At 43.2% G+C, this 27,983-nt stretch overlaps 1 protein-coding gene across 1 annotated transcript in view; it reads left to right on the forward strand.

Annotated features, from left to right (window-relative positions):
* Nucleotides 1-316: 316 nt before the first annotated feature.
* The window catches only part of HTRA1 (HtrA serine peptidase 1), a 68,708-nt gene continuing 41,041 nt past the window's right edge, over nt 317-27,983 (forward strand). The window contains exon 1 of the mRNA XM_054984103.1: nt 317-1,135. Within this exon, the coding sequence (XP_054840078.1) occupies nt 655-1,135 (481 nt within the window). The 5' untranslated portion in view covers nt 317-654. The remainder of the gene's footprint in view (nt 1,136-27,983) is intronic.

The following is a 27,983-nucleotide window of genomic DNA, read 5'->3' on the forward strand; positions in this document are numbered from 1 at the left end:
TAGAACGGACCATTTTATACGGCTGGATCATAGAGATCCGCCTTCTGCAACGCTCCCTTCTGTTAAAAACTCCCTACAGTTAGAAAGCCAGCTTAGCAAGCAATGATAGCAGCGATAGGGTAATGGGAGTGTTTCTCTTTGCATGGAGATTTGCATCTGGAGGGAAACTGTAGGCTGGATTCCTTCATTGTATTCTACGACTTCGTCACCAGGTGTAAAGCAGGCCTTCAGCGCCTACAGGGCAGAGCAGTGCAGAGCCGAGCCGAGCCGTTATTAAAGCTTCAGCTCCCAGCCGGGAACCCCTCCCGTTTCCAGCATCCCAGCCTGGCTTTACGCCTTGCGGTTTTTTCGTAGGCTGCGGCATTCCGGCTTTGCTGGGCCGCTGATTGTATAAGGCGGCTGCCAGTCAGCGAGGCCAGCAGACAGGTCGCTCTCCACGCGCGCAGCCGCTTCCTCGCCCTGGGCCAGGCAGCGTCACTGAAAAGCGGCGCTTCTCCCCCCAGAGCCCTCTGCGCCTTGGCGAATCCCCTGCGGGAACAGCAGCTCCTCGCGTCTCCGCCCCGCGCACCGGGCGCCTTCTCCTCTTCGCTTGCTCTGCCATTGCTTCCCGCGCGCATCTTGCTCGCCGGCCGTTTCCCGCCTTCTGAGGGGAGGATGCGGGGGCTTCTGTGGTCTCTGGCGCTGAGCTGCTGCTGCTGTTTGCTGCGTTTGCCGGCGAGCTCGGCTCAGTTGTCTGGGCGGCGCTATGACGAGCGGGCTTGCCCGGAACGCTGCGACCGTGCCCGGTGCCCGGAGCTGCCGGCCGACTGCCTGGAAAGCGGGGAAGCTTTGGACTCGTGCGGCTGCTGCCCCGTCTGCGCCGCGCAGGAGGGCGAGCTTTGCGGGGGCTCCCCTGCTGGAGAGCCGCCTTGCGCCGAGGGGCTGCTCTGCGTTGTGTCGTCCGGCGTGGCAGCCTCGGCCACCGTGCGCAAGCGGGCCAAAGGCGGCCGCTGCGTGTGCGCCAGCGACGAGCCTGTGTGCGGCAACGACGGCAAGAGCTACGCCAATGTGTGCCAGCTGCGGGCTGCCAGCCGGCGCTCCGAGAGCCGCCGCCAGCCGCCGGTCATCGCCATCCAGCGAGGAGCCTGCGGGCAGGGTAAGCCGCTGGGGGTAATTGCTGCTGTTCGGACTTCCATGGGGAGCGAAGGCGTGGGACTCGGTTTCTCAGCGGAAAGGTCCCCGGGCTCCTTTCCCTGGACTTGTACGGGTTGGGTCGGGTAACTCCCTTAAAGGCAGTCTGCACGTGGTCAGAAGTACTCATCTGAACGACCACGAGGTGCAGGGTTCAGTTTTAATAGTGGAAGGGGGTGCCTATTGGAGCCTCCTGAATTGCTTTTGGTATCTTCATAAAGACCCACATGAATTGCTGGAATTCAGCAGTTTACTGGGTTGAAACCACAGTTTCAGCGTTCATGTGCGTTAGATCCAGGAAATTCTCGATTATGAACTGCTGCTTACAGTGCAGTCCCATGACGATTTATTCTAGTCCGAGCCCACTGAATTCAGACTGGAGTAACTCAGCGTGGGGTTGTCTATAAGAAGTCAAATTCCTGCTTCAAGTCCAGCACTTCATTTGTTTCGTCTCCAATACCTTGGAGAGTTCACATTATCTTCAGGCATTTTTCCCTGTCCAAAATATAAATTATAGCTGTAGCCTTGAGAGGACAGCAGGAAGGGGGAAAAATTAGTCAAGATATTGTGGTGACAAGGGGAGGAGGGGAAAGATGAGCCTGGTTTGGGGAAGGACACACGGAGAGAGAATTTAAGGTGGAGGATGGCTGTATTTGAAGTGTGTGTGGATTGCTTGGGTGGGATGATGATTAGCCGGAAATAAAGGGCAAAAAAGTGATAGAGGGGAAGTGGGGATGGCATCTGGGCTTGAAGCTGGGCAAGGGGAGTAAGTGTGTATGAGATGAGAATAAAAGGATTCATTTCATCGGCGACAACAGAGGGGGGCATTTGGTTTAGGAAAAAGCAGTTTCAGTTGCAATGAGACTAGGAAATTATAGGCTGAGTAACTGAGATTCTGGAGTGTGTAAAGAACAAGGCAGATGTTGAGAGAAAAATTATAGTCTTTTTAGATTAAAAAGTCCTTATTTTGTAAAGCAAAACAAATAATTGATGACAGACTTGATTGTTCTCAGTTGCACAATTGTGAAGGGTTCCTTTGACTTTACTTTTCATGTTACCATGGATTAGTAAATGTGTTGAAACCATAGGGTGGTCTGTGCTTCTTGAGAGATGTTACATTACCATTTATGGATCTGTTGACACTTGAACAAGTAGCTATCAGTAATAACGCACTGTTCTGTTGAACTGCTTATCTGATATTTCTTAATGAGCTCTACTGTGCCTTGAAAGTCACCCAGGACCAAACTAAATGTTATAAAGCAGAGATATAGAACAGTCACTCAATTCATTTTTAAAAATGAAGAGAGGCTGAGCGTTTGAACTAAATCAGAAGGGAAAGAGTTAAGTGGCCTTATTTCACCATTCCTTTGCCCTTTATCTATTCTCCATCTCAGAATGAGTTTCCAAGCAGTGGAAAAAATATAAGTTGTTCTGAGAACCTCAAGTATCTATATTTTTTTCCTCAGTGAATGGCAAAGCAGCCAAAAGGAAAAGAACAGCTGAAAACAGGAATTGTTTTCGATTTCTGTTATACTCCGTTCAGAGTTACCAGGCCTCCATATCTGCTTTCTTTAAAAGAAAATTATATTCAGCTAGAAGTGAATGCTTTTATAATAACCAAGATTTCTGTCCTTACTAGGTCTTTGTTGCTTTAAGGCTGCAATCATATGCAATGTTACCTGTGAGTGACTCTCTTGTTATCAAGTTATCACTGGGAGAAAAGGTCACTCAAAAGGTCAGAGTAGGCAAGGTGGTAGACCTATGTGAAATTTAAGATAGGGGGGAGTCAGTTTCATGCAGGTGAGGGAACTGAACCCATCTGCATATTTTCACCCCATCTTCTTTTAAGCTGTTATCTCCCAGTAAGATTCCATGTTATCCATTAGTTTTAAAAAGTGATTTTGGGTAGGGATTATTCAGTTTCCTCTTTCCATCGACCAATGCTGTATTTACATAGGCTACTTTAGAGGAAATTGCTAGTATCCAGTTTGGGTCTCACTCCTGTTCCATCTAGAAGAGCCATGTCCTATAAAGTTCCATGTAACTAACTTCAGAGTAATGTTTACTGTGCATTGCCACCCACTGCCAGTGATCATTAGAGCATCTGGGAATGCATGGAATGACACTGAACAGACTTGAGAAGTTTAAGCCTGGGATTCTAGAAGTAAAATATGTGGTCTGGAATGCAATAAACTCATGAGTATTTCTGAAGTACCCTCATTTATAAGAGAGGCCAAACAAACATCTGGAAAGCTCTGGGATGAGGGTATAGGAAGATGTCTTTCCTTTTAAAAAGATTTTAACAACATTTTATTAAAAGTGGACAAACTGTTTTACTCTTGAGGAATGCCTGTCTTTATGCAGTAGGATGCAAGATATTCATGCTCTTTCCTGAAATGTTTTGAAAGTTAACTTGAAAGTTTAGGGATTGTATGAACATTAAATCCAGAGGAAAAAAGGCCAATGAATAGAATTCGAATTTGGTTTTGGAATATCTATCCATTGTTTTGCATTGTTATTTTGTTGTGTTTATGGAATTTTAAGTTTGTAGGTAATATCATGGCTTTGTGCCATCACTTTAGGAAGTGAGAATACTATTTGAAGTTATTGTAAAATGAAGTTGAGATGCTTAATCTACTTCTGTAAAGAGGTTTACATCTAGGTTCCTTGGAGTTAAGTGGCACCATGGAAAATGTTGGCAGTTTCGCCAAAACAATTTTTTTGTTGCTGAATGGATGCTACAAGCCCACAGACCTATTCTTGGCAATGCTTAAAACCATCTTATCAAAACCTGTACTCTATACATTTTGTTTGGCACATATGTTGGAGAGTAGAAAAAATTACATGCTTGATAAAGCTCAGTGTATAAACTAGCATAAGATTAGCGAATCAATCAAGGCTAGAAATGGCATGAGCATTGGCATGTCAATATATGCTCTGTTGGAGCATTGCACTTGGACTGTGGAGATCTGAATTCAAATTTTCAGTCTTCCAAGAAGTTCTCTGGATAGCCTTGGACAAGTTTTCTGCTTAAGTTACTTCATAGGGCTGCTGAGAGGATAAAACTGGAGAATCCTGTATTTGCCACCCTCAGCTCATTGTCAGAAGTTCATGTATAAATATCCTACTATATAAAAGGCTAACTGTGTTCCAGACAATTCACTTCCTACCCTGGTGCACCTCCAGAAGGCACTACCATGGAGGGAAGCCCAGAATAGACAGCCTGTTCCTCCGAGAGTGTGCTGCCCAGGCTGGGATCAGGTGTGGAGCAGGTGGCAGTGCCTGCCACCTGCCTTCACCCAGCTGGGATCAGGAGCAGAGAAGTGGGCAATGACTCCCTCTTGACTTCAGCCAGCTGGGATCAGGAGCGGAACAGGTGATAAGGCCTGCCCCCTGTCTTCACCCAGCTGGGAGCAGGAGCAGAGCAGGTGGCAATGCCTGCCCCCCTTCACCTGGCCAGGATCAGGCATGGAGCAAGTGGCAATGTCCGCCCCCCCCCCTCACCCAGCCAGAATCAGGAGCTGGAGGCAATGCTCACCCCCCTTCACCCAGCTGGGATCAGGAGTGGAGCAGGTGGCAATGTCTTCCCCCTGTCTTCACCTGACGGAACAGTCACGGAGGAGGTGGCAATGCCATGATGGACATGATCCTGCAAATCTGTGTAAAGAAAATGCTTGCAATTTTTGCTTCATGGGTTTTTTTACTTACAATGAATGCTACTGTATGCGTACACAAGCTCCCCCCCAAAATTGAATTCCATGTATGTATGTATGTATGTATGTATGTATGTATGTATGTATGTATGTATGTATGTATGTATGTATGTATGTATGTTATATAACACTATTACATAAATGATAAATCCTTCAGGAGGTCTCAAGCTGCTCTGTGAGTAAAACCCTGTCTTTGAAACAGCACAGCCTTGAAGTGTGCTAAGGATGAGACCAGCCTGACCTAGTTTTTATTCAAATTACTGTTGAAAGCTATGTGCCAGCTAGAACGTGGCTTGATTTTAAAAAAAAATATTAGTCATGTATTAGTGATGTGGATTATGGTGCTTTTGAGATATGCCTGATTATCAAAATGCCAGAGAGTTTCAGAACGGGAACAGTTTCAAATTTCAAATATTTCCTCATTGTCACTTTAGATTTTAGTCTGTGTGTGCTGCAACAAAAGATGAAATAAACTTATGGAGTTGCACTTTTGGAATACATCGTGCAGAACACCATATGCAAATCTTAACTATTCACTTCTGTTCCCTGCTAAGAGGTAGAATGCCATTTAAGAAATCTTTTTTCAGTTCAAAAGTTGCATTGTAACCATTTGGAAAGATCATCTCACATAATCAATTTCAATAGACAATTCATTGCATGATAGTTGAATCTGCAAGAGAATGTAAACATCTGTGAATTTAGAGTTCTGTTCATGGTCATATGTTTCAAACGTTTATTAAATATACCTCCATAGCTGGGAACTCTCAGCTATGTCTTCAGATAAGATCTAACCCTAACCCTAACCTACTTTACAGGATTGTTTTGAAGACAAAATGGAGGAGAGGGGGATGATGTAAGCTGCTTTGGGTCCCCATTGGGGATAAAGGCAGAGTGTAAATGAAGTAAGTAAATAAAATTATTGGGGTGGCTGCTGATTTTTTCTTCTTCTTTTGCAGCAGCTTACACTTAGGTGAGAAATTTGAACAAACAGTACTTAGCTTTGCCAACTACCTAATATTTGACTCAGTTACCCAGTTCCAGAGCTTGTTCTTAAGCAGGTTTTCTTCAGTACTTTTTCTTGTTGACTTTAATGTATCTAAGCAATTTAGAGGAGTGTTTTCTCTGACTGGTGATTTGTCCACTGTTAAATAGTGGGTTCAGACTTGAGGTAAATCAACAGCTCTTTATCTAGCAGGAACACAACAGACACTGACTGACTGAACAGAAGCCCTCAATATATATACAGCAGCTCCACCCCCAGAATAACTGATAGCCAGTGAGAATACATACTTTACAATACCATCATTTGTATAAACTATATACAATGTTTGAAGTAGGCAGGCCACTGATTGGTCTTTATTATAGAGGACCGATTGGCTGCTGCCTTGAGAAAGTAACCTGTGATATTTCAGGGATTAAGGACCAATGAGAATGCAGGCATTGGGAGCCTTGACTGAACCTTAAGCTCAACACAGTATAGTGCATTGCAATCAATACAGTAAATACTTTAGAGGCCTTGCTCGGCCCAGTACCCAACATCCACCTATTAGTAGTATTCCTCCCCTTATAAAAGAGGACATAAGGGAAGGAAAGCACTATGTAAGCACTATTGGGTAAGGGAAGGAAAAAGAGAGCAGTTCTTTCAGCTGAAGCAGAAAACACTATCTGCAAGTGAAGCAATTTAGTGATTTTTAACAACTTATAAGAAATGCTTGAATGATACTGATAGTATTTATTTACATAATACTGGCAGTACTGTAGAGTTTTGTAAATATCTCAAATCCATAACCCTATTTTTATTTTTACAAAATGGGTCTTTTAATTAAAATTTGAATGTAAACTGCAAGATCTTGTCGACACTTTTATCTCATCTTCCCTCCAAGGGGTTTAGGGCAGCCTCCATGGTTTGCCTTTTTCTATTTTAGCCTCACAACAAGCCTATGTGGTAAATTAGGCTGTGAGAGAGTGATTGGCTCAAGCTTACGCAGTGAACTTCATGGTGGAGTGGAAATCTGAACCAGGATTTTCCAAACCCTAATCCAACACACTGGCTACTTTACTACAGGTTTTTTTTATTAGTCTCAAAGATTAAATACTTAATAAATATTCATGTTTATCTCAAAGATTAACATTGGTTATTCTTTTAAAAATATGTAATGAATTGCAGTAGTAAGAGAGCATAGAACCACCTTTCTTACCATCTTCTTACTCCTCGGGAGTTGGGAGGATTCTTCTACCCAGTCAATGTGTTTTGTTTTCTTCTTTTGTTGATGATGCAAGAGCCTAATCTGACAGACATCTCATTTTTAAGGATAAAATTGCTTCTCCAAAGATCCTTGTTCTAGAGATTCAGAGCACCTTGTATCATGATCTACCTGTTCACAATTAGACTGGCACATCTGGAACAACTACTTTATAAGCAAATGTAACTATCAAACTGGACTCTAAAAAAAATAATGAAATTTCACCTTCTAGTTTATGCTTAGTTGTAGCTACAAAATATCTGTTTTCCTAGATATTTCCTAGAACCAAATCGGCCTTTGGCTAGTCTCCAATGAATGAATGTTAAGAATGGTACTGTATATAATTCTTGTTATATGAACTTGACCTGCTGATGGAATAACCAGATCAACATATTCTTGGAAGTAGCAAAAATCAAAGATCATAGGAAGGAGGAGGCCTGCCAGGTATGTTGGATCCAATCATGTTATACCAAAACAAACACCTTATATTCTGTCTGTTCAGATATATTCAGAATATGAATGAAGCTCTAGAACAAAGCCCCAGTGAGAAAGACTTCCATATTGTGCACCACCACATCCTGCAAACAGTCGTCATGAGGAAATGGTTATTCTGCTACAAGCTGAGAAAACTCTCATATAAAAAGAATGATTCTTCACAGATGCAAGAAATACAAAGACTTGTGATGTAAAGCATAATCAGACCTTGTGGTTACTGACTGTCCCAATCCAGATATAGTGACCTGCAGGCAGAAACAAATTCCACGTGCACAACAATTGAAGCAAAAATGAAATGTGGCATTACACAGGGAAATGTCTTTGTCTAGTAGCATATTACACTGTTAGCATAATCGTTGGATGGTGATGGTGAAGGCTGCCTTGCTGTATCCCAAAAGCAGATCACAGCTGCTTATAGCTCTGATCAGCTGTCTTGCATGGAACAAATTAGGAGGAGGAAGGTAATGAAACTCTGCATAGGAAGTGGAATTCTTAGGCCCACCTACAACCTTGTCTGAGAGTTGAGAAATCCCAGCTTCTTTAGTTCTATACAAATCAATTTTGTCCACTGACTCGTATGAAGTAAAGGAAGAAATAGCAAAAAACAACGAGCCCCCAAACCTTTGTTGTGGGAAAATGCCTTAACTTGATTTCAGGTCTGGGGACAACTGAATCAGAGTGACATGATTATGGATTGTATTCCATACAAGTCAGTCAAGTAATTGAGCTTCATTGACTTGTATGGCAAAAAGTTGCATCACTGGCTCTTGATAATCTCATATTTGAGAAATGATTTTTTTTAAATCTAAAAGAAACAGAGAAACTACAAGAAATTATTGGGAAATTAGTAGTAGTTTTGATTCTGCAATGAACAGGCAGAGCAGAAAGGGAAATTCCACTCAGAAATCTGGGACAGTCAAGAACTTATCCAGCTATTTATCAAAAGGAAAATTGCTAGTGTTGTCAGCTGCATGTACAGTTGTTTCCATGAAGTTAAAAACAGATCACGAATGAGAACAAACATAGTTAGCATTGTTGAAGAACTTAAAGGACAAAGCCTAAGCACATCAAGGCACGAAACAGATGTTTTAAGAGTACAAATAACACTGAAACACAAGAAAGAAGTCTGGAATTTCCTCTCCTTTCTGGGTCGGTTGCATTTGTTTAATGATTGTTCAGTTTACAGATTAAACCCCTACCTGCAACCAGATATTGCATACAAACCTCAGTTTGTAATGAGCCCTCAAGTTTGCATGCTTCCTTCTTTCTCCCAGTTCTTTCATCGCTTTGTGCTCAGCACTGGAACTAGTATCAACCAGGAAGTCTTAACTAAACCACAATTTGTTGCAATGCCCCCAAAAGGCACTCCAGTTTGTTTCTGGTATACAAACCAGGAATCTAGAAACCTCATATTCATTGATTTATTCCTTCATGAAGTATCATAGGCAACAACCTATGTAAATATATATGATTTCTTTTCCTCTACACTATATAAATATGCTCTTTTATTTAAAAGCTAGTTAATCTTCAGTATTACCGCTCTCTAGTACTGTACTAACATGCTTCTATGTAGGAATACATAGAATGCTATTCCCAAGCACAAAAGTACCTTGCATGTTTGCCATCTGGTTCCTAGCACCAAGCAGTCTCCTGGGGCAGGATGTAACACTTTGAGCCATTGGCTTTCCACACTGACAGTTGCTTTCCAGATTAGGATGGAGTCAGGTGTGGTGCTCTTTCTTCTGGCCTGGGAAAAGTACACTTTGGTTTGGTGAGGAAACATAGAAGAGATCATATTTGCTCTAGCAGTAGTCTATAGCATTCCTAAGGAACTCTGCTTTTAAGTCTTAGACGGTGTGTATCAGGACAAGAAAGTTAAAATATGTTGCAACTTGCAAATCAATTTTCTAGCATGGCCATCAATCAGTTCAAAAACTTGATAATTTAACACCCCCCTTTTATTTTTCACACCTAAAAACACCTCATAAAGCTCATTTTAAAATACCTTCTTGCTTTTCTTATGGGTTTGCACACAGTGGGCAAGGGAATGAAAAGCATTTTGAGTTGCCCTTGTGAATTCAGTCACAGTGTGGTAAACTTAAAACAAGAAGAATGGAAGCTCTTAAGTAGTGTAGATTGCTTGAAAGCAAAAGGAAATACAAAAAAGGGGGGGAGGGAATCCCGCGAGGGGTTGAAACGAGCAATGCTCCAAGACAACGAAGCTTATGAAATTAACTCACATGGAATGAACCTCAAGCTCTTGAACCAATATCAATAAAGTCCTTTCTTTTCTGCTGAAAGCAAAAGGAATCAGGAAAAGTTGTGAAACCTAGGTATGGTCTACTTTAAAACAGCAAGACCCTTATCAGCAAATAAAAGCCCCGAAGCCAGAATTTGGAAGGAAAGATTAAAGTGGCTGCTTCAGAGGTTTTTGAAATTTAAGAAAGCTTGTGAACTCTTGTAGATTATGGGGGGGAAACCCTCCTTTAAGGAGTATTGGAATGTGATAAGTACATCTGTCCTCATTGGTTAATGATAGTGCTGTGTTGGTGAAAAAATGGGAAGCCTTGGAAAATATTTGCATAAGAAGCACAGGCATGTTTTTAGTAAAAGAGGGCATGTCTTGGAATGCCTAAAGTCTCAGCTGTCCCTAAATGAACTGATACTTCATCAGAACTTAATATGAGCATTGGTGGTTGCTTGAAACAAGTTTAAATTTCAGTATTACAGGTGCTGTCGGTTGAAAACAAAGTATGGGTCATTAAATGGTGTGCAGTGCACGTCACATGTTGAAAATGCAGTATATACAGGAGCATATGCAGATTACTGCACCGGTAGCCTCAGTATAATCACTGCTCATTCACATATAGTAAGCAGCCACAATACACCGTTTATTCATTTATCTGTTTTACCTTATTTGTACCCTACCTTTCTTCCCAGTGGGAACCCAAAGTGACATAATTTTATCTTTACAAAAACCTTGTGAGGTAGGCTAGACTGAGAGGGAGTGACTTGCTCAAGATCACCCAACAAGCTTCCAGGCCAGACTGGGGATTCAGATGTGGGTCTCCAAGATCCTAGTTTACCTGTAATCCAGGGGTCCCTGCCCTGACCTTTTTGAGCCTGTGGGCACCTTTGGAATTTTGAGAGGGTGTGGTAAGTGCTACTCCCAAATGGCTGTAAAAGGCAGCGGAGCCAAGCACAATACCTTCCTGTTTCCTTTGCAAAAAGGGGATAAAAAGGATGATAAAAAGAAGTAAAGTCCAGGGAAAGGAGATGGGGCAATAAATTGAAGGAAAGCGGAAGGTGGGGGGAGAAAGAGAAGGGAGAATAAGGGGGGAAAGGAAGGTTTAGGTGAGGGAGGAAAACTGGAGAATAAAAAGAAACTAAGGCAAGCCCAAGGTGGGGGAAGAAGGGAGAAAAAGAAGGGGGGAATGAAACCACATACTGACTAAGGAAAACCTGGATGCTTTACCAGTTGTCCTGATCATCCAGTGGATCGTTTCAGCTGCTATTGCAGACTTGGAAACCCTTTTCGTTTGAATGAGGGGGTAGCTAGTAACAACTCCTGCCTTACAACAGTCCTGCCTACTTTCTGAAAAACTCAGCAGGCGGCAAGGAAAGTAGTGGTGGGCACTGTGATGCCTATGGATGTCACATTGGGGATCCCTACAAAACTGGCCATTGTGTTTTAGCGCTAAAGTGAATATTTGTAAAAAGAGAGAACTTTGACCGTGTTTGTAGAGCATCCTTTATGTATGCTATCAATGAGGATTACAAACAATGAAGATAAGAATGGTTGTCTCAAAGCTGTGTCCTGTTAAGGAAAAACAAAAGAAATTATAAAACACAGAGCCAGGCTTACATGTGCAGGGAGTGCAAAAAAAAACCCCACTCCAGCCCTGGCCCTGCTGAAAGTAGAATGGAAATAGGCAGAAACAGCATCTATGCACACTCATCATTCTCTTGTTGCTTCAGCTGTTTCCCACTGCTCCTCCCTACCCCCCTTCCCTCTGTGTGTAAAGTGCCTTCAATTCACAGCTGACTTATGGTAATCCCTGCTGGGGTTTTCAAGGCAGGAGAGTGACAGAGGTGGTTTGCCATTGCCTGACTCTGCATAGCAAACTTTGGCCGTTTCCACAAACGTTGAATAATGCACTTTCAATGCACTTTAGTTATCCTTTAGAAGTGGATTTTTTGTTCCACACATGGAAAATCAGTTACAAATGTGCACTAAAGCGTATCGAAAGTGGATTATTCAACGTGTGTGGAAATGGCCCTGGTCTTTCTTGGTGGTCTCCCACCCAAGTACTAACCAAGGCTGACTCTGCTTAGCAACTATTCTCTAACAAGAGTAGGCTCCCCTGGATTTATCCATGAGGGCAGATCTCTTTTCTTACTGAGTTGTATTGTAGCTCTACAGCATGACTTGGCAGTGAAAAGGAAAAAAGCCCTTTAAAGGCTAAAGAGGGAGGAATGGAAATGATGTGTGGCAGTGAGCTGCCCTGTGCCATTTTGAAAACAGAGCTTAGCTTTGGCCCTCCTCTCCATAAGCATAATGGATAGAGTGTCTAAATGGACACTCCCCCACAGCCCCTGCATGGATTCCTGCTTCAGCTGAATTAAGCAGGTTTATTTTTAATCCATTTTAAAGGCAAAAGCCTTGGGAATGCTACAGATTAGCATAAAGTTGCATCAACGTTCCAGTAATGGGACTTCCTGTTTTTCATGCTGGGAAGAATCTCTCTGTGGAAGCAGCCACAGGCTAACAATTCAATTCATGATAACTTGGTCATGTATTTCCATTCTGAATGCCGCTGCTACCAAAGGAAGAAGATGCAATTCTCATTTCTTTCTGTCCTAAATCAAATAGGTGAAGATACATTTATACTGAATTCTAGATTTATGTGGAATTTGGGGGTGCACCGGTGATTATTGTTATTTGGAGGTGCAATTTAAAAAGCTGGTTTGATTGAGCACGAGCCATCCTTCACAATGAATTTCTGAGTTATACCAATGTCTGAAAAATCAAATTTAGGAAAAGCACATTCTTGGAAGTAGTTATTAAATGTGTTAGCTGGATTAAATGTGAGATTGATTTTAGACAGGTATCGAGATTAACACATACTTCTGACTAGTTGTGAAAACCACCAACTTTAAATTATAAACTATTATGAATTCATCTTGGTTTGCCAGGAATAACATACTTTTACTGCAGATTAAGAACTGTCTTTTCCATTACTCTATTAATATTGCAGACTTTTAATTCAATGGGATATTTATTTGAGAAGTTCTGCAGAGACAACTGGACCATTGTCCTCAAAGCAAAACTCTCTGCTGTACTGAATGTTAATGCACATCAACTGTTCTCCACTAGGACTCTGACTTAATCAAATAGTTGCATCTTGTTTCCAAGAGAGAAATGTCAAAAATTTCAAAAAATCCCGAATCTCTATTATTTGACTATGTTCTTTTTTAATCTCAAAAAATCAGAGTGCACCTATTTATCCTTTCAATTAAGTCAAAGGAGTTGGGTGAAAAGTACCCCTTACAAATTAGATGATGTGGGAAATTAACCTTTAAAAAATTTAACACTTTTTAATACAGTATTTTTCAAATAGTATTGACAGTTCTATTTGATGTGCTCAGTGATGAGCAGTATAACTTAAATTTTAAGATGCAATTTTTCTTCCGTAAACTTCTCTTACAGTGCAATTCTAACCCCCTAGGCAGCGCTGTCGCTCACACGCGCTTGGGGAGAGAGTGTCATCTCGTAGGCCACTGGTATGTGGTGTGCCACAGGGAGCGATACTCTCTCCATTATTATTTAATATCTATATGCGCCCCCTCGCCCGGCTGGTGCGGAGTTTCGGGCTTGGGTGTCACCAATACGCGAATGACACCCAGCTTTATCTGCTGTTGGACGGGCGGCCTGGATCGGCCCCTGATGCCCTGGAGCGTGCTTTTGAGGCTGTGGCTGGTTGGTTGAGACAAAGTCGGCTGAAATTGAATCCCACGAAGACGGAGGTCCTGTATGTGGGTCGTGGGGAGATGGCTTTGGGACCCCGGCTTCCTACACTTGATGGGGCAGTACTTACACTGGCCACGAGAGTTAGGAGCCTGGGGGTGATTCTGGATTCCTCCCTGAAGATGGAGGACCAGATCACTGCAGTTGCCAGGTCTTCCTTTTATCATCTTCAGCAGGCCAGGCAGCTTGCCCCTTATTTGTCTCCCCGTGACTTGACTACAGTGGTCCAAGCAATGGTCACCTCTAGGTTGGATTACTGTAACGCGCTCTACGCTGGGCTTCCCATGGGCCTGATCCAGCGGTTACAGCTGGTACAGAATGCAGCAGCGCGGGTCATTGCTGGAGCACCGGTGTGGGAGCATATTACACCGGTGCTACGCCAGCTGCATTGGCTGCCAGTGGAGTACCGAATCAGGTTCAAGGTTTTGGTGTTAACCTACAAAGCCCTACGTGGATTGGGACCGACATATCTGAGGGACCGTCTCTCACCATATGAGCCCCGGAGGACTCTCCGCTCTGGTGAAAAACATCTTGTAAGTGTCCCTGGCCCTAGGGAGGCCCGCCTGGTGTCGACCAGGGCCTTTTCAGTCCTGGCCCTGGCCTGGTGGAATGCTCTGTCTTGCGAGACAAGGACCCGGCAAGATTTGCTTGCATTTCGCCAGGCCTGTAAGACAGAGCTATTCCGCCAGGCATATGGTTGACGTCGGGCGGTGCCCCCCCCCCCGTGGAGGGGAGGTTAAACCATCGCCCCTATGCAAACACAGAGGCATGTATGAACTACTATGCAGTATGAACTGTAATATTTAATGCTTTTAAATGTTTTTAATGTATTATTTAATGCTTTTAAATGTTTTTAATGGTTGGGTGATGTTTGTATTTGTTATCCGCCCTGAGCCTGCGAAAGCGGGGAGGGCAGAATATAAATATAATAAATTAAATTAAAATTAAATGGGGCGGCGCAGGACGGCGCCCTATTGACTTTTGCAGGATAGTCCCGCCGGCACCCTAGCGTGGCAAGGCGAAATGCAGCGGCCCCTGGGAGGGCCCGCCCCAGCTCACCATTCCCCTGACAACCCCGCATACACCAGCCAATGGCCACACCCCTCCCCTCACATCCAGGCGAGGGAACAGCAGCGGCGCAGCCAATGGGGAGGCCATAATCCCCGCTGCTGCCTCCTCCAATAGGCCCCCGTCAGAGGGTGGGCATCCCTGCCAGGGAGGGGGGCAGAGGTGACAGTGAAGGTTCAGATGGAACACCCCCCCCCTCGCCTGTCCAGCCCCCATTTCTGATGAGGTGCTCGGTGCTCCAGCACATACCTGCTTCCACTGCCACTCCCCAAAGAAAAAGGTTCCCCCCCCCTGAAAAGTAGGGCCAGACAGCAGGGAGCTGATCTCTGTTGCCTGGAGAGCAGTTGTACTTTCGGGAGATCTCCAGCTACCCCCCCGGAGACAGGCAACCCTAATTAGTCCCCAGGTTCCGGAGAAGCAGGTGGTGGGGGGAGGCTGGGCCGGCATTGAGTGACAGGAACGCCCATTGGGAACCACGTGGGAGGCCGGGAGGCTTTTTGGAAATGAGGGGAATGAAAAGTGCGCTCAGACTTGCTGCCGTAAAACGTGAACACATCACAAAGCGAAAGCGAGGGCCGGACCTTGACAGCCATGTCCTAGTACTGGGGAGAGGCCCCCCCAGAGTGAACTGAGAGACCCTCCCCATGCCAAGCCCGTCCCTGCTTCTGCAAACACAACCCCCCACCACCTGACAGCAGTTTACCACCTGCACCCTATCTTCCTGGCTTATCAGATGCCAGTCGCTCAGCCTACCAGAGAATGAAAGTCCTCAGTGCCTCTCCCCTCCCTGAAGACATTCAGGGGGCACAGTTCAATTCCCACCCCTCTGCCTGTTGTTACATTGGGGGGAGGAAGGGGCAGGAGGCTGAACAGGGTCTGCTTGATACATTTGTGGGGATGTGTGAGTGCAAATGTGTGACAGGGTGTCAAGGGAGGGGTTAAGGACAAAGTCAGGCATGCAAACACCGAAGTTTGTTGTTTTTCAACTCATTTTATTAAACTGGAAAAAGTGCCATTGTTTCTAGGCTGGAAATGGAGCCAAGACATTTCGCGCAGCCTTCCTTCTGCGCTCCCAGGGGCGAGGCTGAGATGTGGACTGCTGTGAGATATTGCTTCCTGCGCTGGATCCGAATGTCACTCACAGAGGATTACGGGGGGGGGGGGGGAGGAAGCAGACATGCTTGGTTGGTCATCTCCCAGATGGGTCACGACGTGCCTGTGAGAGAAAGACACACGTGGGCTTTGCCCCGTCCATGGCCGAGGCAAAGCCCGCACTCCAACATCTGAGAAGATGCACATAGTAGAGGGTGGCAGCGGCAGGAACCGGCTGATGCGAGACCCTCTGGCGAGGATGCGCTCTGCCTTGGGGTGCTTTTACTTTTAAGGGAGAAAACGAGCAGGTAGTTACGAACATCTGGTCAAGAGTAGTTTCCTGGGCAACTGCCTCTGAGGCAGGCGGGGCTGCTGCCACCATCCTCTCCCCCACCACGGCTTGTGGTCAGGCGACTTCAGGTGATGGGGCGGCCAGCGCAAATCAGGCAGCTGGCTTAACCACCGCCCCATCTCCTCCTTACCAGTAAGTGCTACCTCGCCTCTTACTGAGATGGAACTTCAGAGTCAGATAACCTGCAAGGAAACAGGAGTGGCTGTTGTTAGTTAGCCAGACATTCTGGACTTTGCCCTTCTTCCCTTCAGCGAGTGCACAGTTCTCCCACTTTTCTAGCAAAGTCCCAAAGTGCACCCAGTGCCTGCCATATTATCACAACAACCCTGAGATGTAGGTTAGACTGAGAATGTGAGAATGGATCAAAGTCACCTAGTGAGCTTCCACAAAAGAGTGGCAATTTGCACCTAGTTCTCTCACATCCTACTCTGAAATTCTAACCACTACACTACACTGGCTTTTCAAGGTGGGAATCTGCTGTTGAACAATAGCAAGCCACTGGGCCTGAGTGAGTCATGCAAGTCATGCGATATCAAGTGGCCCAGTGGTTGAATCTGGGTCTGGCGTCAATGAATCCTCCTTCAAAGGCCAAAACAGCCCTGGAAAGGGCCCCGCCCTTTCCCCTTGCTTTTTACAGATAGAAACCAAGCTTGGAATACTGTCTAAACTGTTATAGTTGCTCAGCAACAGCCACTGAAGGCATTTAGAGCCAAAACACACGTTAAGAAAAACCTAGGTTCAGCACGTGTTCTCTTACCTCAAGGTTTGCTGGGATCTGTAGGCGTCCTGGAAGCTTAAAGTTTAGCATTTACAGAGCAGCAAAAAGGGAAAGGGAAATACAGGCGCCTGTATTTTAAGCTTTAAGCTTCCAGGACGCCTTTAAGCTTCCAGGACGCTTACAGATCCTTTAAGCTTCCAGGACTTTAAGCTTCCAGGACCCCTACAGATCTTTAAGCTTCCAGGACGCCTACTTTAAGCTTCCAGGACTCCTACAGATCCCGGCAAACCTTGAGGTAAGAGAACACGTGCTGAACCTAGGTTTTTCTTAACGTGTGTTTTGGCTCTTAGTTACAGTTACCATTTTGGGTTTCTTTTTAATCCTCCAGTGTATTTTTTCTTAAAAAAGATTTCAGATTTTTCTGCAAATGTGGGGCATTTTTCAGGTATGTATGAAGAGCTGTCTTGTTCATTCATGGCTCCAGTCTCTGGATTTAAGACTCCAAAGAAAATGATCTAAAATTAACAAATATAGTCAAATCAAAGAGCAAAATCTTCAAACGTAAATCCACTACACACATTAATTCATGCACACATTACTTCAAACAAAAATATTTTAGCTTCTGATGTAAAGAACCCACTTAGGGCTCTGAGCCCTAATTAAATCATTAAAGCCTAAAGTTTTCTGCCTTAGAGCCATCCTTGACACTCATTCCGCTGTGCACATTAGACTTTTATAAATACAGTACTACAGGGAATTTTCTCACATTTAAAAGTGCCTTATGGTTATTCCTACTTTTTAAAAAAAGGTTTTATTACATCCTTCTAGTGGGCTTTACACATTTTCCTTCCTGCCAATGCTCACAACAACCTTGTGAGGTAGGTTAGGCTGAGAATGACTAGTGCAAGATCATCCAGTGGGTCTTAATAGTTGAACTGACGGATTAGGGGCCTTACACTATGGCCTAATAATTAATCAGCTCTTGATTAACTGCATTTGTTTGCCAGGCTGATCTGGCACAACGGGTTTTTTTTTTTTTTAAAGGAACAATTCTCTAATTAATTGCATCACATGGTTGGTGCAATAAAAGACAGAAATAGATTCTAAATAATCAATAAGCATTAACTTATCAAAATACAGGTTGGGATCGGGAATTAAAACAAAACTTTTCCAAAGGGCTTCAGCAAGCATAAACTACTGCTAACAATTGCTTAAAATTAGTCCACCATTATGTCAGTTTATTGTACTTAAGAAAAAGGCAGTTTCACAAATATTTAGGAAATTAAGAGCCCAGACCATAAGGCTGTGTCAAGATAGCAAGTCTTACAATTAAAACTTAGTTTAAAAGGATAGAAATTTGCTCATGTTTTCTTGGTGGCTCTGGAGAAAAGGATGGGAAAGGGAGACTGCCGTGTCACATGTGAATCTGTCGCAGGGCTGCTAGTTGCGAGTCATCATTGGGAGGGACTACTTGGTGGTGGTGAGTACCTTTTGATCAGCAGTTTCATATGCAATTTGAACAAAAAAAAGAATAAAGTGTAACTAAAAATGTGATACAGTAAATTAAAACACCACTATATAATTTAATTCAACAAATGAAAATGTTGATTAAAGACATCAACAATGTGGTTCAACATATAAGTACCATATCCTTGTATATATACATATTAAAATCACACGCATACAGGTATATTAATTTATATTTTATCTCCATATGTACAGAACCAGAACCAGACATGTTTCGGCCCAAGGGCCTAACTCACTGGTATATGTATCTCATACATATACCATATACCATGTATCTCATACATATACTCCGTCAACATAGTTAATCAAAAATACATGACCTAGCACAAAATAGACAAAGGGTACGGTACTTACATGTTGAACCCCACTGTTGATGTTTTTAATCAAACATGCACTTTTATTTGTTTATATATTTATTTGTCATATACCAGTGTTTTAATTTATTGTATAACATTTTTAGTTATACATAATTCTTTTTTTGTTCCAACCCCTTTGGTTACCCTTCTTCTGCATGGTTGTTATTTTTCTCCCCTTTCTTGCTGCCCTTACCAACAGTTTCATATGGTCAAGGATGCATAGTTATATACAGGGCTTTTTTCTGGGAAAAGAGGTGGTGGAACTCAGTGGGTTGCCAGCACAGGGGGCAACTCTTGGCGGGAGGTGGTGCCCCTGGTACCACATGTGCGCGCGTAAAGTGCACACACATGCTCCCAGGGCCAATGATGTCTCTTTGGGTCTGCTGGAACAAGGGGGGAGTTTTAAAAGTTTAAATCGCCCTCGGCAAAAATGGTCACATGGCTGGTGGCCCCGCCCCCTTATCGCCAGACAGAGGGGAGTTTAGATTGCCCTCCATGCCCCTCCAGCGGCATGGAGGGCAATCTAAATTCCCCTCTGAATGGAGATCAGGGGGCGGGGCCACCAGCCATGTGACCATTTTCAATCTGTTCCGGAACTCTGTTCCACCGCGTTCCATCTGAAAAAAAGCCCCATTAAACCCAGCGGGACTTACTTTTGAGAAAATATGTATATGACCAAAGTGTAGTTCCTTTGGTAGTGCCACAGTCTCATTCCCTTTAGCACCAATTCATTGGGAGCTGTGTATTTCTGGGATTACGAGCTGAGACCCCCTAGTTATGGATTAGGGAAAGCACAGATCGTCCATTGGGAAAGATATAGTTTAGCAGATTTTAAGCTACCTGCACAGCTAAGAATTCTCGGTGAAGTTTGGAATGTCATATAGGAATCAAAATAACTTCATGTTTGCGTCATGCCTAGACAAATTAAAGAAAAGCAAGGGCATTGGTTAACAGCCCAGAGTGGATATTGCCCCCCCCCCCAAGTTTTCACCCATGCCCACAAGAAGGGGAAATGCTTGTGATTTGGTCTTGTTGACATTATCAAGATAATGGCAAATCCAAAGCATAAGGAAAAGAGTACATATGTCTGGAATTACCTTGTTTATGCCTTACTGCAGAATTTAATGCATATTGAGTGGATGCAGATGTGAAATAGCCTATCAGTGAAGGACTGAGAGCCAAAACACACGTTAAGAAATACCTAGGTTCAGCATGTGTTCTCTTACCTCAAGGTTTGCCGGGATCTGTAGGCGTCCTGGAAGCTTAAAGTTTAGCATTTACAGAGCAGCAGAAAGGGGAAGGGAAATACAGGCGCCTGTATTTTAAGCTTTAAGCTTCCAGGACGCCTTTAAGCTTCCAGGACGCCTACAGATCCTTTAAGCTTCCAGGACTTTAAGCTTCCAGGACGCCTACAGATCTTTAAGCTTCCAGGACGCCTACTTTAAGCTTCCAGGACGCCTACAGATGCCGGCAAACCTTGAGGTAAGAGAACACGTGCTGAACCTAGGTATTTCTTAACGTGTGTTTTGGCTCTGAGAAAAGGCTGCAGGATCATGCACTCGCTCTCTTTGCCCCTTCCATTCTTGAGCAAGAATTCTCTTATTCCCTATGGATAAAGGTTAGTCTGGCACCAGTAACCAGGGCACCTAGAAATTTTATCATGGCACTTAGTATTTTTGACCAAATGCAAACCCTTTGCCTTTTAGCTCAGCTGTTGCTGCTAAAAGCTCTTGTTCACTCCCCCTGTCTGGCCATAATCAAAGGGATTCAGCTAGTTTCAGAAAGCACTGTCCTGCCTCAACCGAGCATGGGGAAGAATGTTCAAAAGCTAGCATGGTCTTTCCTCCAATTATGGCCTGGGAACGCAGTGGGAGTGGACCTGCCAGGAACTTGCTGGCCACAGTGCCACTTCCAGTGCTTCTGACAGCCTGGCCCACCCATAGGGTTGTCAGATGGGTACAGAATTATACTGGACCCAGGACGGGGGGTGGACTAACCTCTTGGTTAACCATCGCATGCACTCCTGTCCTGTGTGATGATATCACTAAAGGATGTGATGACATTGCAACAACCCACTTCCGAGCACCCAGGGTGCTGGCCACTCCTGGTCAGTGCTGCGTAGCCACAGGAGACTTCCTGGGCTGCTGGCCACTTCCCCGGGCTGGTGGCAGTGGCATGGAGCTGCAGGAAGTTGGGCGGCCAGGCTGGGTGATGTGGGAGGGGGGAGGGGCAGGGTGTCTGGTATTTGGGGAACATTTCCCCCGGACAGTCCACCAAAATACTGGACTATCCAGATGAAAACTGGACACCTGGCAACCCTGTTCACTCAGCAGTGGCTTTCCCACCTTCACCCTTTCCTCCATCATCTCTACACCCTTGCACTAACACCTTCGAGACACTGGTTTTGATTGTTTATACGGTTGCTAAGCAACTTTCAAAATTTTGACTGAGATCTTGTGAAGTCATGTTACGTGATCTTGGTTCTTCCCCTGATAGTCAGTCCATAACTCCCAGTGTGTGGGTTTTTCAATCCTCACCTCAAGGTCCATATTCAGCATTAGATCTATGACGTAGCTAGCTACCTCCTGTTGAATCAGACCACTGGCTCACCTAGTTCAGTTCTGTCCACTGAGACTTGGCAATTTTTCAAGGTCTCAAGAAGATAAAAATCTTCTGTAATATCTGCTGTCTGAGATCCTTTAATTGGAGAGCCTGTGGTGGAACATGGGACTTTTGTGTGAAGTGATAATCCTTTCTTTCCCCCAGCTTGTATCCCTAGCTATTTTCTAATGAATATCAGTTTCCTGTTTCTATTTATTTTTTTCTGAGCATCTCTTTTGGTTCTTGTCTCTTTCAACCACTGACTTCTTCCTAGGGTTGTTTCAGATATTGCATCTCTGGGGAGAGCTGCATGTTGTATGTAGTTGTTTGTGAGTCTTTTAACATTTTTATACAGCGCAGCCAAAGTGGCTGAGATTTGAAAGGGCAGGCTAGTATGAGGGGAGAGAGGCTTGTTAATCCTTTCCTTTTATGCGGTTTCTTGTTGAAAATTACCCCTCAGCCAACATCAGGAACATGAGGAATAAGAAGCCTCTTTCCTCCAGTAGCTGCATTAGAAAAGAACCAGGGAGCTATGTGCAACATATAGTTCCATCCTTAGGGTTTGTGAGAAGAACCTTTGTGTATGTTTGATCAGACACCTATAGAACACAGAAGGCTTCTGAGGTTCACTTGCTAAAAGGCCCAGATTCCCATTTTTCAGCATCCAGTATCTTGCAGTCCTTTTTTATTTTAGTCTCTTGGCACTGTACTCTCTGGTTTATTTCCCTTCCTGTCTCGTCAGAAAGCTTTCTCCCTCATTGATTTTGAATATCAATAAATGCCTCTCAAATATTTCCACTGACGTAAGTTTCAGACAGCTTTGATGGAGCTAATGTAATGTGCAATAAATTTTTGGCACCCTTTGGGGGTAATATTTGGTAATTTCTGAGGGCAACTTTCTGTGGAGTTTGCCAACTTTTAATTAAGCCTCACACCAGCCTTGCTTGGTGAAATATTATCGCTATTTAAAAAGTAGGCTTGAAAAACTGTAGTTAAATTCCACTCACTGTGAATATTGCAACTGAAAATAGGACCTAGAACTGCTTGAATCTCCACCGCCTACTCTGACCATTAGACTTACTTTCTTTAGCAATAAATGTTTTATTTTTTCCTGTTTTTTCAATTTTTCATGTTACGTGTTTGCAGCAGGAGCAACCCTGATAATCATAGGAATGGCTGGCTGATTCATACCCTACTGACTGTGGTTTACAATTTAGCAGGGAGAAGATTTCCTGTTCAAAACCAAGTCATTCCTGCCTAAGGAGTTAAGGAACCAACATCATCATGACTGCATTCTTTATTTTTTGGGTAAAAAATTAATAGAGTCAGTCTAGCCAGGGACTGCTAGAATTGTGAATCCGAAGTTCAATTCCCAGCATAGGTTTCTTTTATCTGGTATAATTTCCTACCTGAAACTGTAGTGCTGAATAAATATGCACAGTGTCATGGCTGATATACAAGTGTAAGCATGCTTCTGTTGTGAGTATTCTGAATGAGTCTGAAAAGACAGCATGACTTAAAACATGGAAGTGTATGTCACTTTTTTCCCAAATACAGCACTAAGGAATGGCAATTCATTTGTGGTTTTTGTTGTCCAGTAACAAGCACAATTTGTTAATCAAGATAGGACAATCTGAAATTTTGTTCATGGGAACAAAGATATAAGATGGATGCTTTTTGTAATTTATTTGAAAGATTTATAATCTCCTTTGTAACCTCAGGACAAAAACAAAGAGACGTAAGCTTGATACTAGGGTTGCCAGGCCCCCTCAACCTCCCAGCGGGGGATTGGGGCCTTGCACTTACCTGCGCGGGGGGGGGGGGGTTTGCGCACACGATGACGTCACCTCTGGGACATGATGTCATCATGCAGCCCCTGGGAGCATGCCCATGCTCCCCAGGGGCCCAGATTGGGGACACTGCAGAGCATGGTAGTGCTCCTGCCCTCCACAGTGGCCCCAAATGCGCCTGTTTTGGTCCAGATAGGGCTTGTTTGGGGCCTGTTTTGGCCCGTTTTGAGCCGCTGCTCAATCCAGGCGGCTGCAGCGCACAGAAGCATGGAAGGTGTGCTCCCCCCCGCTGGCCAGGAAAGTGGGGGCGGGGTGTGAGGGGCGGGAGATCCTCTGCCCCTGGCGGGGATCCGGGATCCCTACTTGATACTCATGTTTAAAGGATACATACCTTGCTTGGCTGAGAATGGAGATAGTTCCTATGTATAAAATCAAAGCAAAGTTAAAATTGATATTCACAGCTAGAAGCCAGTTTGTTTTTCAGCAGGAAACACACTTGCATTAATGCAATAATTTTTCAGCATAATTAGTCGTTGTTTACAATTTTGTTGTATTATGTTAGGATTACGTTATGGAGCACTGTAGGTTTTATTAACAGGCAAAAACAATGGTCAGGTTATTCCCATTATGTAACATTGAATAATATGAATTGTCCTTCCATTATTCCATGCTTCGCTTTGAGTTAAGTGAACACTGCTATACCTTTATGACAGTTTTAGGGAAACAAAACTGCATATACTCAAATGAAATTCTTTTCTAGTGCATTACAAGGCTGAAATGCTACATAAATTTTAATTTATAAAAACATTCATTTTTCATCTCAGGAGGTTTCATCCATGCCAATTAAATTTGTGTCATAAGGGGCTTTAATTTTTTTCTGTGGAGCCACATTAATTCATGTACTCATACCTCTGTATCATGCTATACAACTTGCAAAGTTATTAATGCAATAATTCAGAAGTGGTAAAAGCTGCTTTCTTCCGCGCCTGTTTCTGTCATTCTGTGGTTTCTTGTATCCAACTGGGGGCTACAGAAGCCTATGATGAATTAATACCTCTTTCAGTCTCGAGGAAAACAAATAATGTGTGTCTGCATACTTTAGGGGAGGGAAATCATTCAGCTACATAGTGCAGAAAGAATCTGCTAGCTCTGTAAATTGTATGAATAAGTGATGATACTGCACATGTAACTGAATTCAAGCCCAACAGTAGGCTTTGTATAAAACCTTCCGTTAATTCTGTAGATCAGCAGTTCTTCTACTGTGTTGTGCCAGCAGGCCTAAGTGGAGAATAAACTGCGTCTTCCCAACCATAACTTTTAAAAAAAAATCCAAGTGAGATCCTTACCTGACTATCCTCTGTTGCTTTCAGCCTTTGAAGAAGGGGGATGGGTTATATGGGCCCATAGAAAAATATAACTGCTCCATTTCCTGCTAAAATTGTAGTGAATCAAAAAGATCCTTGGACGTGGGTTCAAAGGTTGAAGGGTTCACCATCAGCCTTTCATGATGTATGAATGATTTTATGAACAACACTGATGACAAATGGTTGAAATAAACTGCCCATGAAGAAGAACCCCCAAAACGGGCAAAGTAAATAGCTAGCAAAGCCTGTTGGCTGACTTTATTTCACGGACCGCAGTCTACACACTGTGTGGGATGCTCCATCGCTGTCTCTTCATATCTGAAAGAAAAACAGAAAAACTGATTGCATAATTGTACTATGTAACCTTTATGGAACTTACCTTGCAACTTACTGGTCTGACAGCAATTGAATATTGTACCCTCTAAAAAATTGATTATGCATGTAATAGTTAATACTGATTATATTGCATTCTGCGGATATATGTTCAAGGAAAGGATATTATGGTAATTGTAAACACTCTGAAATTTGCACTAAATTAGATATACACACTTATAGTACTTGCACTTTAAAAATTTGAAACAAACTATTGAGTTGTACTGTTTAGTCTCCAGTGGAGATCTGTTCCCTTAGTGGCATGATTTTGCTCGGAGACAGCCCTTTTGTGGCTTATGCAATCTCCAGTGATCAGCAGACAGGGGGGCAAACTACCAGGAGTCTGTCCACCACACTGGCAGGCACTTGGCATCCCTACTCTAGCCTACAAGTCTCCACCCACTGCTCCAGGCTCCAACTGACCATAGCTTTTAGAGCTTTCCCTAGCATCTGGACATGCTTCCTGCCTTCTGGCCCATCTTTTCCCCAATGGCAACTGCCACAGCTAGGCAGCCCCATCCTTCAGTGAGGGTCCCTGGCCATACTTGACCCACTGGCTTGACCTATTGCCCTTTTCTCTGTACCAGGCTTGTGGAAGGTTCCCTGTGTGCATAGTTGAGTGATCCTTTCCCCTCTATCAGCTTCTCTATGCCACCTCTTGTCCCAGCCACATTGGTTCTCAGAACTGCGCTGTCAAAAAACAAATCAGTGTATAGGAAGAAATGTCAAATGGAGTCCTGGGAGATAACATAGGTTCATTATTTCTCTTTGTACTTCAGGATCTATGGGAATATAAAGGTTGCTAGTTTCCTTTTATTACACCTCAGGTGTTTAAGGTATCTTCTTAAGGTGTAGCCATACAGGATTTATTTCTCTATCTAGTTTTTCCTAGGAAAATATTGTGCTATTTTCAAAACTAGTTTGTAGTATTGTTCAGTAATAGCTCCTGTATGTATATCTTATATCTGAATATATTCAATAATCTTTTCTTTCAGAATATTACAATCTTGGTGAAAGGTCCCCTCTGTTTCATTTAAATAATTTTGCTTATTTCCCAAACACAACCCAAAGAAAGAGCTACTCCAGGGACAAAAGATCTAAGCCAACAGCTGTGTGCGCACTAACGTAAATGAGTTGGTTTAAAGGAACTGATAATAATTATTGTTGTAGATTCTTCCCACCATTTGGATATTCATGTAAAGACTTTGTAAAGAGTGGTATATGTGTTGTTACCTTCTGTTATTTATTGTATTTATATTAGCAATCATTGATAAGCTAGGCACTGTTGCACTTACAGCACTTTAAAAAGGTTTATAAAACTTTACAATAATTAGATTGACTGTTGTGAACTCTGGGATTTTTTCTTGGCTTATTTCCCAAACACCACAATCACCTCTTTCTTTCAAATATTCAGTATTTGTTATCTGTCATGTGCACTGTGACTAATATAATGTGACATAATGCAAAAAATAAGCACATAGGAGAAAAGAACAGGACTGCCAATATTAGTTTTTCCTTTTCAGCGGTGCACCAAATCCCTGGCATCACTTTCATTCTGAAGTCAGACATAAATATACTCCTTTTCTCCCCCTCCTTCAGCCTCAGACTCTGAAAGCTCAGAAGCCATGCATGAAAGGAAAGATGATCTGTGTACAGTGACTCATTGGACTGATCCTGTATTATTGCAATTACTGCCTTTTAAAGTTTTTCTCTCTAGTTATAAGGTCTACACATCCCAGAAGTAAAAAGAATTTCCTTTTTGTAGTATATTGGACTTCTGTTTTTCATTCATCAGCTATCCCCAATGCTAGTTGGCTAGCCATTTTTGAAACTGAAAGGATCCTCAAAGTAATTTGCAGCTTAGCAAAGAAGAAAAATAAGGGAATTGCACATCCTTGGGCTTCCTCAGGTTGTACAGGATCCCAGCCTATTCCCCCCTCCCCCCCCCATGTGAAATGTAGTTTGAAGCTGAAATTCTCACAGGTTGTCTAATTATTTTCACATATCAATTCTCACAGCTTCAGAGTTTGCCTGCATTTGACAGTGATGACTGCTGAGCCATAAGAGACACAGGGACAGCCTGCAGCTGTAAGACACTGTGTAAACACTGCAGATGTTTTTGTTTTTTTTTAATTACAACCATGAATGAATGTAGTAGTGGCAAACAGAAATGGAAAACCTGTGGGAAAGCAGTATGAGATTGCGGCCCTGATAATAATGGTTATTCTGTGTGTAAGGCATGTTGTAAAAATATTTATTATTAAAAAGTTTATGACACATTTTCACCTGTATAATGCATCCTGCCCTGGAACCACTGCCTTCCAGAGGGAGGGGATTTCTACAGAGAGGCTAAGTGAGTGGTTGCCTGGCAATAGGATAGGAAAAGGTGGTGGGGGTGGGCTCCAAGATAGAAGCAGAGAGAAAAACCTGCGTGTTTTTCTCCTGATGGAGTGGAGATTTTCTGAAGAAGTTTGAGAGGGGAAAAGCCTTTGTAGATGGAGAAAGGCAGCTGGCAAAAGAGTAGCCATTTTCTGACCTGTGTTTGTGGGAGTGGGACTTCTCCTGCTGTGACTGTGAGGAAAAGTAGCTTCTCAGAGCTTGTAAAGAAGAGAAATTTCAACAAGTGTGTAACATGACCTGTCTACAGTTTGTGAGTCAGAGCCCAGAGACTAAAGAGACTCCCTTCTCTTTTTCACTCTGACTTTGAGCTGCACAATATAATTTATTATTCACCCTTTGTTGTTTAAAACTTCCAGTTCTGAACCCCTTATTTCCAAATATTTAAATAAAAGCTATTTGTTTAAGTGCTGTTCGGGTTTTGAATGGGGTATTCTTTACCGCTAACCTCGTAATTTTAAGGCTAAAAGGGCCACATGTGAATTTGTTATGATTTTAATATTTCTTGCTTTTTGCTAATTGTATATCTGGAAACAACTCTGAGCAATTACAATGTTTAGAAAAGTGGTGTGTATTTATATAACACATACACACATACAATCTATGCAATTTATTCTATGTGATTTATGGGCAATTTCTCTGTGCAATTTATTCAGTTTTATCAATTGTATTCACACACACACGCGCGCGCGCGCGC

This window comes from Eublepharis macularius, chromosome 6, assembly GCF_028583425.1.
Source record: "Eublepharis macularius isolate TG4126 chromosome 6, MPM_Emac_v1.0, whole genome shotgun sequence".
NCBI classification, from domain to species: domain Eukaryota; kingdom Metazoa; phylum Chordata; class Lepidosauria; order Squamata; family Eublepharidae; genus Eublepharis; species Eublepharis macularius.